The sequence below is a fragment of the Chaetodon trifascialis genome, chromosome 10 (genome assembly GCF_039877785.1).
Source record: "Chaetodon trifascialis isolate fChaTrf1 chromosome 10, fChaTrf1.hap1, whole genome shotgun sequence".
Taxonomy (NCBI): Eukaryota; Metazoa; Chordata; class Actinopteri; order Chaetodontiformes; family Chaetodontidae; genus Chaetodon; species Chaetodon trifascialis.
The window spans coordinates 20743026-20759322 of NC_092065.1; the positions used below are offsets into that span (position 1 = coordinate 20743026).

Genomic DNA, 16297 nt, shown 5'->3' on the forward strand with positions numbered 1-16297 from the left:
CCACCGTGATGTGAGGATGATGATGATGAAAGCAGGTTAGTGGTTGATGCAGATTACTCAGCCATGCTGTCCATTGTGGCTCCACAAGAGTGAGTGCATCACTTTATTTTGTCCACGTCAGCTGTTTCGAAGCTTAAAAATCATGTTTTTCTTATCTTTGGGTACTGATGTAATAAGTGAGATGTAGCATATAATGTGCGTTTACCTCATATATTCTACATCCAAAATAAATGAACACCTGATCTTTCTGCCTCTGTGTAGAAAGAACGAATCGACTTTACACACGTATGATTTTATTTATGAAACGATTCGATAAATCTTTTTACATTTCCATGACCACATGTAAGCGTCCTTTTGCGGAGCAGGATTTTCTTTGCTATAAAAATACTATTACAGAAAATATGAAAATAACAGTACAAAATCACCACCTCAGGTCCCAACTACACATGCTATTTTATCATTTCCTCTGCAATGACATAAATATTAAATAAAATCCCTCCGTAATATTATGCAAATATTGCACAAGTTCATCTCGACCATGTGACAAAACCGTATTAAAATCAAAGCTTTAAATGATGTGATGACTGACTCACACACATATAAAATCATATAATGGTGGTGCACAAACCTCAGAACAATGGCTTAATACTGCACAACAGGAGATGTCCATATATAGTGTATGGATTAGAGGAAGAGATGTCACAGGAAGTGGAGTCCAGAGAGACGCTGTGTTCTCTCATGATGAGTTAGATCATGGCACAGGTTTGAGGCTGAGGTCGGGTTAGTTAGGCATCTGACTGGAAATGAAATCAAAATACTTCAAGTGTGCAGATTCATCGTCTCAGTACACCCTTCATGACAAGCAGCTGTGAGCGTAACACAGTCGGGCAGGTTTATCTGGGCGTCACTGAATCTCTTCACTCGTAAGGCACAGGGTCGGGCTGATGGGCGGGGGTTTAAAGGAGCGGGGAGCGGATGGACTGAGGTATCATGGGACGCAAGCAAAGGAAGCAGAGTAGTAGCAGTGACAGCTGACAGGCTGATGAAAAGCGTGACAACACAGTATCGTCATGTTGTCGCCACAGCTCTCATGGAGACGCGTCAGCTCTGCTGTCGCTGAGCCCCACCTGGTCCCTGGAGCGGTCGGACTCTCGGTCCAGGATGGGGCTCAGGCCCCTGAAGCCGGCGTACGGCCGCACCTGCACCCCGTTCACTGCAGACTGTTCTGACTGAGGCGAGGACGACTCGACCGGACAGACGTAGTCTGTGGATTCATCCGGCCGTCTCCTCCGGAGGTGAGTCAAGTTAGAGAAGCCCAACTTCTTCGGCTGCAATGAGAGGACATGACAGAGATGTGACTGATAAGATGCGACTGATCTGCATTCCAGGCGACAGGACTGAAAATGACTGATGATTTATGTGCTTGTGTTTTTTGCCTGTCTTGTCTAACTTTGGACAATTTTTTATCATTGTGGTCCCAGACTCCAGCAAAGCCGCTCTATTCAATATTTTTGTATTAAAAAAGGATCAAACGACTATGTGTACTATGAAAGGAGTTGCTTGTTGTGACGACTCTACAGACTCTGCAGCTCATTGTTAGCATACACACTGATCTGCTGACCGACACACTCTATTGCGGTTTACTTAATAGCTTAAAAACATCTGCCATTATTCAGAGACCATGCGCGGTCTCCCTCTTTTGGCACATGCTTTCAGCCAGGTTGCGTTTTCTTGTGCTTTAGTGTTGCATTCTGTACATGTGAGTAATAAGTGATACCAGGCAGCAACAGACTGCAGCTTATAGAAATGTGTCCTCTAAGCTTGCTCTTGCTGACTAAAGCCACTGTGATATTATCACAAAGCACCAAAGGATATCACTGGGTAGCTGGCTGGCCCCCAGGGAGGAAATCCAAACACACAAATAACTCTTTTTTTTTTTTTTTGATCCAGTCTATTTACGCCTTCCAGGTCAAACGTGTTCACCAAACCACCCGCATAAATATTTAGCGTTCACAGAGCAGCTTAAGAAATTTCAGATCTAAGTGTCCAAGGTCATCACTGGGTCAACAGCGAGTGCGTATTGTGTTTTAGGGTGGATTATTCTTCCATTTTTCTTCAGCAGAGCAAAGAGGGACTTAAAGCTGAGGCTGCAGCTAATGGCTGGATCCTAAAGCTGTGAGGAGAAGCGGCGCAGTCCCGGGTTTACTCTGCTCACACGCTGCACCACACCGGAGGGCTCGCAGCTTAAACTGAGCTGGCACATCAAGGTTTCACCTCGGATTAAGGTGCTTTCTCTCACACATGCAGGAAGAGAGGACGGGGTAGCTGTGTGTGTGCGTGTTGTCTAATGCGGCATTGTTGCCTCTGAGTATTTCCTCTTCCCATACTTATCGTCGTACCTTGACTTTGGCTGTGATGCTGAGTGGGGTGTACCCTGCTGCCTCTGTGTACTCCCTCTTCTCCTGCTGAGCTTGTGCTCCCACCAGGCTGTTGAAGTTGGTGGTTAGGTGGCGTCTCAGCAGTGTTTTCTGAGGAGGGATGTTCAGCAGCATGGCCAGCGTGTCCGAGTTAAACCGAGGCTCCAGCATCTATGAGAGGACAGACTCATTTATGACGCTTTCTGCAGCGCTTTTCTTTTGATGTCCCACAAACTGTGTGATTTCATCTACTCACTACTAGGCCTCCGTGCACACCGCTGCCCCTCAGGTTTGGTGCATACTCTGCGAGATCCACAGATCTCAGCCACTCCATGACTCTGTGGTTGGACCACTGCACCACCTCACTGGGAGCGAACTGGTTCTAAAACACAAACACACACACACACTGTGCTGTAGATACAAAAATGACTACAATTTTTCAATTCCATGCAAGTGTGCTTTAGAAAATGTTTGAAATTTTGATCATTTTATTGGGGAATTGATAATAGTACGGATTAGACATCGCAAACAAAGCAAATAGAAATAAATGGAGAGCAATGGATGCCTGGAACGGAAGAAAAAAACACATCCAAAAATCTAAAACTGTATAACCTGCAGTGAAAAATGGTTAGAAAAATTGTAAACTGCAAAGTGCACAAAGGAATACAAAAAGACACACAAATAGGATTTTGAAAAAGTAAGAAGAAAATAAGCTAAAATTCAATAAAACCAATAAAACAAGAAAATAACACCCACACCCACACCCACACCCACACCCACACACACACACACACACACACACACACACACACACACACACACACACTTACCTCATTGCTGGGCCTGCGCTTGAGGCAGTTAGGGTGGAACTTGTTGACGTGGAGAACATGAATGGCGCACTTGATGCTGAGGTGATGCAGCTGGCTGGTCACCTTCAGGAATAACAAGTCATTCTGAAGACAGAAGACAGAGAGATGAGAGCAACTACAACCAGGGAAGGAGAAAGTGAGCATTGGATCTCTGCTCGCAAGCTTCGGGTCACTTTCGATGTGGAATTCCATGAAGCCTGGTTTAACTTTAAAGCAGCTGTAATTTGACCTTCACATCATTAGCTCCAAACTCACCACAGTGAGGTACTGCAGCATCTGCCCGTCCACTCTGCCTTCATTAAACTGGTCTTTGTATTGAGGAAGGCCGATGTCATCGAGCCAGCCTTGGGATCATAAAACATGACATGTAAGGACACCTCAGAGTGATGCTCTGTCAGCGTTTTCTCATGTGTGCTTTCAGTACGTACGGGTGACCCAGACGTAATCGAGCTCCGCAGACTTCTCAGCCTGCTTGCCGCTGATCGTCTTGATGGCTAACTGGAGCTTCTTCCTGTGGAGGGGATTCTTCATCGCCAGCTCCTGGAGACACAGCAGAGGGAAAAAATAGCACCTTGTCACACTTACTGAAATCTTACAGATGAAATCGCAGGTTCACCTGAGAGAGGAAGAACACACCACCATGAGAGTGAATTATCTAATTAAAATGATCCTATTGAGAGAGACAGACAGATTCGGGCGGGGTGGGGGTGGGGTGGGGGGGTCTGAGGTGACAGCGTTGAAGGCGAAACTAACAAGCAGGTTGAAAAGCAGAGGCAGGCGTTGCTAAATGCCAAACAGACAGACAGACAGCAACAATGAAGAGACAGGTAGAACTGAAAACTACCTGACAGGCTGAATGGAAGATTATTTTGTCAGGTAAACCAAATGAGCCTGACACATCTTTAGGAAACATGCTCCATATAGAGTAGGCGGTGTTAATGTGTGCGTGATTGTGTGTGTACCCTCTCTTGGTCTTGCGGGGTGGCTGACAGTAAAGTCTGACCGCTGGTGATCCAGTGGCGCGCGAGGATGCAGTACTGACCGAGTCCAATGTCCTCGAGCCAGTCACAAACCTGCTCGGTGCTCCACTTGGCAAAAGGCATCTTCAGGTCTCTGACAGGGTGACAAGACAAAAAGGTTAACAATGAGGAGAGAAACAAGACTAACCTGGAACCACACACTGTAATGTCTTAATGTATTATTCCTACAGTACCGCCCAGGTCCAGCCTGTGTGAGTGTACGTGTGTTTTTGTACCTTGTGTTCCCTGAACGGGACAGTCTCGGTCCAGCTGTAGCTCTGAAGCCTCCCCTCTTGAACTCCCCCAGCTCTGGGTCATGAACCTGCGCAGGACTGCCTGACTGGCTGCGACGGATCCTGAGGACAACCAGAGCATGGATGAGTGTGTGAAGGAAAACTGGACAGAGGTACAGAGAAACAAAACCGAAAAGTAAACAGTGCTGTCAAACTTACTTCCCCCACAGTTTCTTTATTCCTCTGTGACTCTTCCTGTTTTCTGGTGAGACAGGGGACTGCTGTCCAGAGTCCACTCCGGAGGACAGAGGGGACTGGTCTGAGAGAACACACTCCTCTAGCTTCTCTGGACGCCCTGCAAGACAAAAACACAAGGATATAATCACAGATACTCAACACCATGCGAGTCCATGCAAAATGCATGTTCGCTCAAAGTTAATGCACACACTTGTCCTGTCTCTTCCATTGGTAGCCTATTTTACATTTATTCTGACATATTTCATAATATATAGTTTCCTGAAAAGCACCATGACTTCAAAACAGCGGCTGTTTCAATGATAACACCAGGTAACGTGCTGCAACAGGTTATCATTTGACCACTTGATGGAAATCATCCAGAATCTGTCATTCTGAATTAATACGACGACGCATCCAACAGTCCAGTTAGTGTTTTCCATTTCCATCAAATATGATTTCTCCACGCTCACTGATCTCAACACAATGTAACAGAGTTTCACGCTGGGGTTGAGCTACAATACGCACCAACATCATAGAGGTCATGTTTTCCAGGAGATCCTGAGGCAGAGGAGGTTAGTGAAGTGAGAAGAGAGCAAGCAGAGAGAAAGCAGAAGTAAGCATTAGCATTAGTTTACCTCCAAAATGAATGTTATATACATGTGAAGTGTATTAAGCAGCGAATCCACAAGCCTCAGGCGGACGCCTAACTGTGCCACAACCTCATCTGCTCGTTTACATGAACACTGTATTTGTTTGCACAGATGCTGAGAGGTCACCTGGCAGGATGACCTTAAGTGGAATGAGGTCACCGCACACCCATTTCCTGTCTTGATTCTTAACCTGACACATCCTCTCAAGAGCCCTGACAAGAGGCTGCAAAGAGAGTTCCTACTCTGAGGGGTTTAACTGAAGTGGAGCTAAAACAAACCCGATTACATGTGTGTTTGATGGGGAAGCTAATCACTTCTTTCTTATTCTTCACCTGTTTCCTTTGAGCACACCTTGCTCTGTCGGTGGGAGTGAGCCGGGCGAGGAAAGGAGGACATGTCAGGCTGCATCCTTCTTTGTTTACTTTGGATGTCTAAGCTAGTTGAACCGCAAACATCTTTAAGCTCGCGCTCCTCGCCCTCTCACAGCCCTCTGATTACCCTCCTGCTTTAAGCTCTGGCTCTGTGTAGGATGATACATGGCTGGCTGTGTGCTTATATGCCTATTAGCTTGAAGTGCGCCTGTGTGTGTGTGTGTGTGTGTGTGTGTGTTTCAGTTAATGCTGATGCGAGAGAGCCGGGCATTATCTTCGACAGCTCTCCGAGTCGAGGGAGTCCTAATAATCCCGGCTTTAGAGCAGCTTGATCCTCGGTGTTACTCACCCTGACTCGGCTCACCTCTGAGGTTTGGCTGTGACAGGGACAATCTTGTTTTGTTCGTGAGATAACTGAATTTTGTTTGTCAGAAGACTCGTTTGTGTGACTTCAGATTCGGAGCAGCGGCACTAGCGAGCTGACTCAATTCCCCGGTGTATTTCCAGCGCTGACATTTGAATAATGTGTGAGCATACAGTACCTAGAGCCGGAGCACTGGCGCTCCTGCAGCGAACTGCAGCCAGAGCACAAACAGAGAAAAGAGCAATCCGACAGCAAAGCAGACGGGAGGCGGAGAGAGGGAGAAAGGGCACAGAGAGGGAAGCAGTTGGAGCAAAGTTAGTTCAAGTTGTTCAAGGACATATTTTCCCATTTAAGCCCTGTGGTATTTAGTAACGGAGATAACTACGACTGAGGTGAGTCAAATCTATTTGTGGTGATTAGAGCAGCAACAGCAGCGTCTCTTTTCAGAAACAATGGGCCTCGCGCAAGAACGTCTCTGAGCCCCTATCCTGAATCTCTCTGAGTGTTTTCTGTGAGGTTTGCTCGTAACAGTGTTTCAAGTCAAATGCACCAAACTCTCAGTTCAATTTGATGAACACCGGCTATATATGAGGAGGTGTGATCGTTAGCATAATCAACAGTACAAGGTTGTCTGTTCTGCTCCGCCTGTGGGCAAATTCCATTCAGAAAAACTTCAGTTGATCTAAAGTGCACATCCCCCAGAGAGGCGCTGTACACTCTGCAGAAAGGAGAACACACGACGTTAAATGGGAAGAACACACAGGTAATAATGCTAATCTGCTCATGCTGTATAACTGTAATTGGGTTGGAGTAGCTAGCTCACTTGTCAGTCAGGAGGGATCACAGTGAACAGAAAACAGGTATGTTTTCAGCCCGGATTTGAAAGAATCAACAGAGCTCGCCTCCTGAATGTGCAGACGCGGAGCTCTGCGAGCAAAGGCTCGACCTCGGGGTCACCCGAGAGTGAAAGAATTTCATACCGCAGAGCTGCAAGTCCTGCTGTCAGAACTCATCAGACGAAAAACAGAGCACATCCAGCGGCGTTAGCGTTCGTATAAAGACCCAGAACAGCTATAAAATATTAATAAGCTAGCAACAAGGTGTCATCAGGGCTGTCAGAAATTGGCTTGCTTAAACAAATCTGTCCATGGCTAATATGAGAGGCGGTCCAGTGGACGTGACAGTTGAGGAGATATCAGAGGACAGAATGTAGCCCTCAGTAGGTGACCTGCATAACGAGGCAGCTGTCAGACGGAGGACGAGAGCAGATTCCAAGACTCCTGCCACAATTCGCCTGTCTCAGACAAATTTCTTTGATCTGAGATTAAAACCCCGGAGTCGGCACAAAAACCACACTCATGCTCGTCAGGGCGGCTCGTCTAGCTCGAGCGGTTCAGGGACATGTCTTCACCTCCTCCTGAGCTGTCCCACACGCTGCCAAAGCAGCAGGTCCAGCAGCTCTGCGTGCAGGTGAGATGGTGCTGATGTATCTGTGTGGTGTCCTCATTTTATGTCCAATGTTACTGATATTCTTGCAGAGTCAATTGTGTCCATTCTGTGTTTTTGTTGGATGCAAGCACCACATCACACACGTCTGAGGAAGAGTTCAGCACATCAGCACCTGAAAAACCGCCACGAGCTGCCCCACACTGACCTCTCATGTGATTGTCTGCTAATACTGAAAATGACATTTACTAAATACTAAATTATAGTACTAAGAGAAAATACTGCGTTCAGGAAAATTGATGAATGCGACAAACTTTCCTAAATAACTTCCACCTAAGAACGAATTTGTCAGTACTTGCATGAGGCCCAGTTTCCCACACACTCTAGATAATCTACACACTTCACTGTCAACACCTTTCATTAAAGCATTTTTCCTTTAAAAGGCAGAAAACACTGAAAATGATCTTAGTGTGACAAGCGGCTGCAGAAGACGCAGGACAGACTTTATGCGTCTCCTGTTGGTTAGTGATGTGGACACTCACTGAGACTGTAGTCCTGGTCATGGCTGTGGACAGCAGAGAGCTGGACAGGAGATAAATACTCTCCGTCTCCCTCTCTGTTGCCGTTCAGCTCGGCAGTCAGTTCGCTCTTTTTGCTGCGTTTTCCCGGCAGAGTCTGGTACTTGCTCAGCTCCAGAGCTGGATTCTGTAGAATATAGAAAAGGAAACCACGCGTTCTTTATTAAGTCTGGTCTAGAACCAAATGAATAAACGCAATGTGAGATGAAAGTATCGAAACAGAAAACTGCTTAACAGCCTTTCATTCATTCCTGCTTCAAATATGCTCTTGACTGATAACCTGGACCCAAATGAAGTGAATATCTTTCATGAGTGAACAGCGGAGTCATGCTTTGATTTTGCCTCTTTGCTCTGTTGCATAACAGAGAGTCTTTTGGAGGGTGAATGTCTGATGATGCCAGCATCTGACCAGGCATCAAAGTCACTGGGGTTCTGAGGGAATAAGAGGAGAAAGGCCAGCAGAGAGAAACAGCTGGGAGGCAGCCATGATGCCGAGCACTACTGACAGCCACTTCAGGTGGGTCTTGGCCCTTTGTGTGTGCGTGTGCGTATGAACACTGTGCGGATATGTGTTTGCCTGTGTGGAGCAATGGATATGTGTGTGGGTGTAAGGCTGTGATCACATAGGAGACATGGTTTTCTTTTACTGAGGAGGAAAACTCAGCTGTGAACTTTGCTTGTCACACTGGGAACATGAGGTCAAAGGGTACGTGGAGCATTACATCACTGTCTGTGCTGTGCAACACAAGGCTCACAACAGGTTCTGAGAGATAGCATCATTTACTTAATCTCAGTTTTTTAGTGGGATTATATGAAAAAGTTGAACAGCAGAGAATTCACAAAGGTGATGTACTGTATATCTGGAGGTACCTCATAAATGCAACAGAGGTAATAATGCTTTAAAACAATAATAATAATAATCTTGTCTCATTTAAAGTGAGCTAGTGCTTGTGAAGTTCAGTGTGCTGCAGGCGTCCATGTTTTCCAGCAGATGAGCTGGGATGCCTTTAGACTGGGAGATGGGAATACAAACTCAGAACTACTGACTTCTGACTTGTAATGGACTGCAGCTTTAGCCTCTGTAGCACACACTTCTTTCTTGCAAATCCAATACATAATTTGCATAGCGACTGAAAACTACACACAACTTGACATAAGTACAAACTTTAGAGCCTACACAATGTCAGGCTTGGAGCCCAAAATGCATCCATATAATGGATGAATAATAATAAACTGTGTGGTCAGATTTAAATATGTGTCTGAGTGCATGCCACACACATGCCTCGACTGCATTATGCACTTGTGTAACTGTAAAGCGTCCTGTGATGTCACATCATGTGGGCCCTGCTATATCATGAACAGCGATGTATAGTGTGTGTTTGTGTGTTTCTGGGGGGCTCGGTGAAGGTTAGGTTGTGTGAAGTCATGCAGCAGATCAGTACCTCTGCCCCTACGTCTGATTCAGTTTCAACTGGCTGGATCTCTACAGCCTATAGCCAACAGACACACAGGAGAGAGGAAAGAACACACACATGTACACAGAAACCCAGAGTTAGCAGGTTAGCAATCACACAGTCAGATTAAAAGAGCAGCAGTGTTTGTTTAGAGGGAACAGAGTTAGTGTGCACCCTGATCAGGTATTTAAGAAGCAGCAGCAGGTGTAGTTGGTGAAAGCTGGTCCTGAACCAGGTGGAGTACACGTACACCTTATTAAAATAATCATTTTTTTCAAGTTTTTAAGAAAACTTTACCAGAGGTGGGCAGCATCATAAGGAGTTGATTCAGGCAAAAAAAAAAAAAAAAAAAAGTCAAAAAAAACTTAGGCAATTATTTTAATTAGGTGATGATGCACGATTTTGGTGTCTTTGGTGTTTTTTTCCCCTAAAAGTCAGGATCACTTTAAGTGCTACTGGCATTGAGTAAGGCCTGAATATTTTTTTTGCAAATGATGCCTGCAGATGACTCTCACTGGGACTTATTAGCTGGAAAACACAATGGGACGATAGCATGAAGCCCAAGTTCAATAAAAATTGACAACAATGCAACAGAAAACGAACATTTTCCATGTCTTTCTAATGGCATGTCCAGGCACTCTCCAAAGAAAGGCTATTTATTACATTTAGTTAGAAATATCTATATTTATACTTAAGCAATCTATTTTTAGGCCATCTATAATGATATTGAGGCCATTTATTTATCATATCAAGCCCTGTGTTATATATATTTGCATGTGCATTTCTGGAGTTTCATTGGCTGTATGAGGCACCAATCATCTGCACAATCAGTTGCAACTAGCTTAGTCTTTACGCAGAAAACGGGCAGGCACTTCTTTACAACACTGGCTATTGGCTCTTGTAGGCTATGGACAGGATGTTGGAACTCCTATTAAATATTTATTGATGTAAAAAATGACTTTTACTTAACTAATTCCTTGCTGTGTATTTCCAATAATCTATTGTATTGTTTTATCATTTAAATATTTTATTGTATATTTTATTTTAGTTTATTTTTTTTATGTTGTTTTATTGTGATTTTATTGGAAATTTCTTTTTTCTTTTGCTGTTGTGAAGTGCTATACAGAAAAATCTAATTATTAAAGATAATATGGTAGTAAATTAGTGATTTTATATGCATAGAAAATATATATATACGAACCTTTTGTAAGGAGCCACTCTGCAGCTCTTCAAGACTGCTGGACAGCAACCTGCGCCGATGCCTGGAAAAAAACAGAAACCATATCATGCCTATGATGACTGCCATTGAGTTGAGTGAAGGCAACATTTAATTTTTGGACACTGAGATCTTCTACTAACCACGATCCATTTAAGAAGCTTGTATCTGCAGTGGACACCAGGGATGTGTCCATAGAGTTCTGGATGCTACAACAAACGTCACACAAGAGATAAGATCAATAATAAAGTGTGTGTGTGTGTGTGTGTGTGTGTGTGTGTGTGTATGTGTGAGTGTGTGTGTGTCGGTGTGTATTTTGGGACTTCATACCTAGAGTCCAGTTCTCTCTGATAAGGAGAGGAGGATAACATCAGTGGAGAAGACCCTCTTGATGACATCTACGCACACAAAAAATGTTATTTGGGTTTTCCCGTTTTGTATATATCAGAGTGCATTTTTGGGCCAATTATTCTTCAGGGGATGAACACTGTGAGATGATGCACGCATTACAAAATTGCACTGTTAGACGGTTATATATTTGATCATCTTACCTCTGACCTGAGGAGGTCAGAGTGCGCTTTGTGCGTGATGGCTCTGAGTCTTAAACTGCCACTCAGCTCCTCTTCACTACTCCCTGGATGGTGAAAACACAAAGCACAACACCATTACAAACAATAGGAAGGCCATAACAGAAGGTACCTTGTATAGTGCTGCTGATGTTGCAGAAAACTCATATTACAGGGAAGAAAAGGATGTAATTGTTACCCTGTGTGAGGGCCATGACTTCCCTCATCTTTCTGTACTGGCCCAGCAGAACGGTCAGCTCCTCTATACGTCGATCCTGTTATCAGCAGGACACATTTTGTGAATCAAGTAAAACCACTGGGCGCTTTGTTTTTCATCAGAACATAGTGGGAGTGTGTAAAAAGCAGGTTTCATTTACCTTCTCATCATTTGAAGCTAACAGAGACTCCATCCCCACCTTCAACCTCTGGTATTCCTGGTCTAACGAAGAAAAACGAGGCATTTAAATGTTATTTTGGACTCACAGTCACCTCGTGTCTTGTGAATTCAGGACATAACGGGTGTCTGACGCGATGCTGGCGACACACAGGACAGCCATGCTAATATGAATAAACAAGCAAAACGAATAGCCACTGACAGCGACAGTGTCACCATATACTATCACCTGGGACAAACACTGCAGCCAACAACAATACCAATGACAAACAAGAGCTATTCCCAAAATGACCTTTTTAAAGACATGCAAGCAACACAGTACAAACACACAGACCTCATGTTGTTCCACAGCCTTTCAAACAGATGTGTCTTAAAAGAGAACTCCACCAATTTACTGGTACTACACAGCCTGCGATTACAGCTGCATAATGTCCTCTGCGGCTTTGTCTGCAAGAATAACCCAGATTATGTCATAGTGATGTCATCAGGGTTATCTCAGCTAGGGCTGGAGACTACAATTTAGAAAAGATACCATTGCTATTTATCAGGCAGGGAGGATCTACCAAAAAGATGCTGTTTGTTGCATTCTGGGAAATGTAGGAACCAGTGTTTCACGACGTCTTGGCTTATGCTGCATCAATTTTGACTATTCTTTCTTGCCGTATTGGTGAGTAGCCCAACTTCTTATGGAAGTGCAGTATTAAATTGCTGGATTATCTCTTTAAATTATCTGGCTTTTTGCAGGCAAACCCAAAGAGACTCAAGCTAATAACTGACACATTAGACGTCAGAAGGTTTGAAAGGATATAGAGCCGAACAGCACTTTGGTTTAATGAAGCTGGAACATTTACTATGACCAACACAGACTGAAGCTCGGCTGTGGTCCAAATCTCAAACCAAACACCCTGCTGCTGGACGCCTGATTCAGACTGAAATGACTGAAGCTTGCTGCTTCAGATTTGTTGAGATATACTGAGTGAACAGTTACACATCATAACAAAAACAGAAGAATCAAGTTGTTGTCAAGTGGCTGTCCAGGCAGAGTGTGGTTGAAAATTCGACGCACAGCAAAAGCACACCATGCCTTACATTTGTTAATCAGCTGCTTGACATACACCTCCTCTACAGCAGAGGGCGGCAGAGAGTCAGAAACAAGTCACGTATCCAGCAGAGGAGAGAAGGACATGTTGATTAGATGTTACAGTAATCGGAGCTGACACACATGCATATCGCTGGCTCTCACGCACACGTACACATTGACAGATGTGGATCTAAAGTGATTGGTCAGACTGTCAGTTGAGTGTACCTCTTTCTGCGTTGTCATTGGCTGTGCTGCCTCTGGCCAGCAGCTGGGTCTGCAGGCACTCGATCTCAGCGTCTTTGGAGGCCAGGAGCTGCTGTAGCTCTGAGATTTCTGCCTGTGGAGGAAGGCAGAGTACATGTCTGTGAATCGTGTCGGTCTTCCGGGTCACCACACATCTAGCTGTTGGAAGGAGTTTAAGGCAACTAGACTTGCAGCATCGAGAGTTTTTTCTCAGGTCTGCTGTACGTTGTTTACACGTTGAAGTCTCATGGCAGCGCTGAGGGAGCTACCGAGAGGAAGACACTCCTCCGAAAAGAGCAACTTAGAGTATTTTAATTAAAAACGACAGCTTATTGAGAGTCCAAGTGTGTCACTGGACCCACCATCCCTGAAGGGCTCCATGCTGTCCAACATCAGTTCACATCTCTATAAATGCGCCATTGATAAGTCTTCACATGACCAACCTGACTGCCTCCTGACTAACAGCTACAGGCTTGATCACACTTGCACCAGTGTCTGAGAACATTTTCTTCCATTTCTCATCACTTCCACTGAAGCACATGACAGAGGACTTAAAGAATGTGTTTTTGGTGCCACAATGCCCGTAGTTCGATTCCGGTTGTTTACCACACATGTGCACTCTTTAAGATTTTACTTGCGCCTACTTTAAAGTAAACATGGGGCTTGGTGTGCTTTTTGACAACCTCATCTGAGTTGAAGAAAAAAGAAAGACATAATAGGGACAAAGATGCTGAAGATTGGCAGTTGCAGGCAACAGGTGTCATAAAACAGGTGTGTGCACAGACTTGTTTACAATGCTGGCACGCTATAAATGCAAACTTAACACCTCCTGCAGCTGCCTCACAATAAAAGCCTATTAGCCAAGGAAGCCTCAAGGCCCACAATAGATGCACAATAGAGAAGTGAGATGGGCTGAGGTGCAAAATAACTGAAAGGAAGAAGAGTTATGGTGTGGCCATTAGTTTGAAATGTTTCCTGCACGTTCCCATTTAATGTTTTTTCATCAGTAGCTGCAAAGCTGAGGGTTAGGTCTGCTACTCTTTGACCTATCAGTGGCCACACTTCACTGCCGACTGTGCAGCTTTAGGCGCTGACTCAGAACGAGGGAGCGATAATTATCTAACCTGAGATCACACACGACTGATGCCTACACACGACAATCATATCGATTTACTTATCCATGCAAATGAAAAGACAGAGAGGGGAAGACAGTCAGAAGCAGAGGATGGAGTTTCCTTTTTGTTACCTCTGCTCACTGACACATGAGCACAGACGCCTTGTTCTTGTCAAAATCTGAATTTCTTACTATATAAGTTTTTTTGTCACATTTCTTCCCACTTGAGTATTTGTGATTTTCAATGAAAGATCACAAGACAAACAAGACAAAAACATGGAGGATCAGGAGGAGGAAGAAAAGAGGAGCTGCAAGCAGAAAACAAGTCAATTAGGAAGAAGAGGGGGAGGTGGAAGTGCAAAAGGAGACGACAGGTGGGGAGGTGGCAGAAAAGGGAGGACAGAGGGAGGCCAAGTATTAGCAAAAGGATTAATCAGAGGAAAGGAGCAAACACAGAGAAGTGAGTCAACGAGCAACAAGAGCAAGAGGCAAAAGAGGAGGAAGAGAAGGAGGAAGAGGAGGCACCTGTGCGCTGCGCCAGCGCTCCTCCCAGTGCTGCTTCTCCAGCTGTGTGTGCTCCACAGTCAGCTTGAGGCTGGACAGCTGGGTCATGAGCGACTGGTAACACACATGGAGAGAGTAAGAGATGGAGAGCTAGAGAGAGCAGAGACACAGGAAGAGGGTAATGATGGGGGGCGATTTAGAGATGAGGAGAGGAGAAAGAAAAGGAGAGCGGGAAAAAAGAGAAGAGGGCAAGTCGCAGAGAGGGGTTAATAGAGAAGAAGAAGAGGGGATACGGATACAGAGTGAAGGAGGGAGAGGAGGAAGGAAGCACTGTGAGCACAAAGCAACGGCAGTTTGACCACCTTCAAATCAACCAATGACAAACAATGTTAGGAGGGAGGTGCTTTTTTTTTAGTCAGAAGACATTAACCTCTTAAACTCTGCTCATCCATCATAAAGTCATGCTGTGCAACCACAACAACATGCTCAGACTCATTAAGCCCTATTTTAATTTCACACTGATTCATTCTAATTTCCTGCATCAGGCTGACTCATGGGAAACACTTGGTTCAGTGTACGCACAATAAAAATGTGACGTAGATAAAGAATAAATACATACAGCTACAAAGGTGTTTGTTTTGACCTTTAATGGAAATAAAGACTCAATCAGAAGTTCAAGAGGTTAAATCAATAGGTGAGTCAAGCGGGTTGTTAGCCATAAATGACTTAATGCCACTTTAATCTTCCAGTCCTCAGATCAGTCTTTGCTGGAATTATTCTCAATATGAGGCTTTTGTAATGATTTTTCCCTTTTTTTTTTTTTTACAGCTGCTCCACATGCACAACAACATATTCACATTTGGAAAGAGCAGATTAGAAATCCACTTACACGTACATATGGTCAACAAGATTGTCTTTTTCCTGGAGGAATCTAGCTTGGAGGCGTTCCTCTAATCCCCTATCCTGACTACAGAAACCAGGTTTGTGTGATACATGACGTTTCACAATCCTGGTTGCTGCAAAAAGCTAAATATGAAGCTATTGATCATAGAGATGTCAGGTTTGTGTGCGACATGTTGCTTTCACAATCGTATCTTATCTTAACAAGTACCTTGGTGCCTCTTAGCTTCCTCTCATATTGGCCCTTCTCTCCCTCCAGCTCCTCCACCCTGCTCTTCAGCTGCTTCACTTCTAGCAGCAAATCCTGCAGGAGAAAACAAAACACAGCACCTTTTACTTCACATGTCTTTTTTCGAAGCCACATTCAGCAGAGCAAACGGTCATGCAGGCGAGTTCACCTACTTGTGCAGAATTTATCTCAAAATTCTGAAAAATTACATAAACAGTCAGAATCAACAACTTTACTGAACTGTCCACATGCCAATATTTAAAGGGGAGGGTGTTCAAACATCAGGTTTGACATTCAGTGCAGTTATAAAGGTCTTCAGGGCTGGACAGCACAGTGGTTAATATAGGAAACACGATCCTCCTGAAACAGATACCACAGCGTGCAGTTATCGACAACCAGGAAAAGGATGAAC

The 16297-nt window shown here is 44.5% G+C and overlaps 1 protein-coding gene across 3 annotated transcripts in view; it reads right to left on the reverse strand.

Moving 5' to 3' along the window:
- The window catches only part of ppfibp2b (PPFIA binding protein 2b), a 78550-nt gene that overhangs the window by 2460 nt on the left and 59793 nt on the right, over positions 1-16297 (reverse strand). Inside the window, exons 8-30 of one of the 3 annotated variants that reach the window (XM_070971950.1) lie at positions 15868-15960; positions 14778-14906; positions 13121-13232; positions 12904-12936; positions 11798-11859; positions 11620-11695; positions 11406-11488; positions 11185-11252; positions 10998-11063; positions 10840-10900; positions 9627-9674; positions 8149-8311; positions 6339-6371; positions 5301-5333; positions 4758-4893; positions 4542-4661; positions 4249-4399; positions 3715-3826; positions 3542-3630; positions 3248-3370; positions 2674-2799; positions 2400-2588; positions 1128-1328 (exon numbers count right to left, since the gene is read on the reverse strand). In XM_070971950.1, the coding sequence (XP_070828051.1) occupies positions 1128-1328; positions 2400-2588; positions 2674-2799; positions 3248-3370; positions 3542-3630; positions 3715-3826; positions 4249-4399; positions 4542-4661; positions 4758-4893; positions 5301-5333; positions 6339-6371; positions 8149-8311; positions 9627-9674; positions 10840-10900; positions 10998-11063; positions 11185-11252; positions 11406-11488; positions 11620-11695; positions 11798-11859; positions 12904-12936; positions 13121-13232; positions 14778-14906; positions 15868-15960 (2307 nt within the window). Of the gene's footprint in view, positions 1-244; positions 1329-2399; positions 2589-2673; positions 2800-3247; positions 3371-3541; positions 3631-3714; positions 3827-4248; positions 4400-4541; positions 4662-4757; positions 4894-5300; positions 5334-6338; positions 6372-8148; positions 8312-9626; positions 9675-10839; positions 10901-10997; positions 11064-11184; positions 11253-11405; positions 11489-11619; positions 11696-11797; positions 11860-12903; positions 12937-13120; positions 13233-14777; positions 14907-15867; positions 15961-16297 lie in introns of those variants that run through there. The other 2 variants (XM_070971952.1, XM_070971953.1) reach the window with 2 other exon arrangements.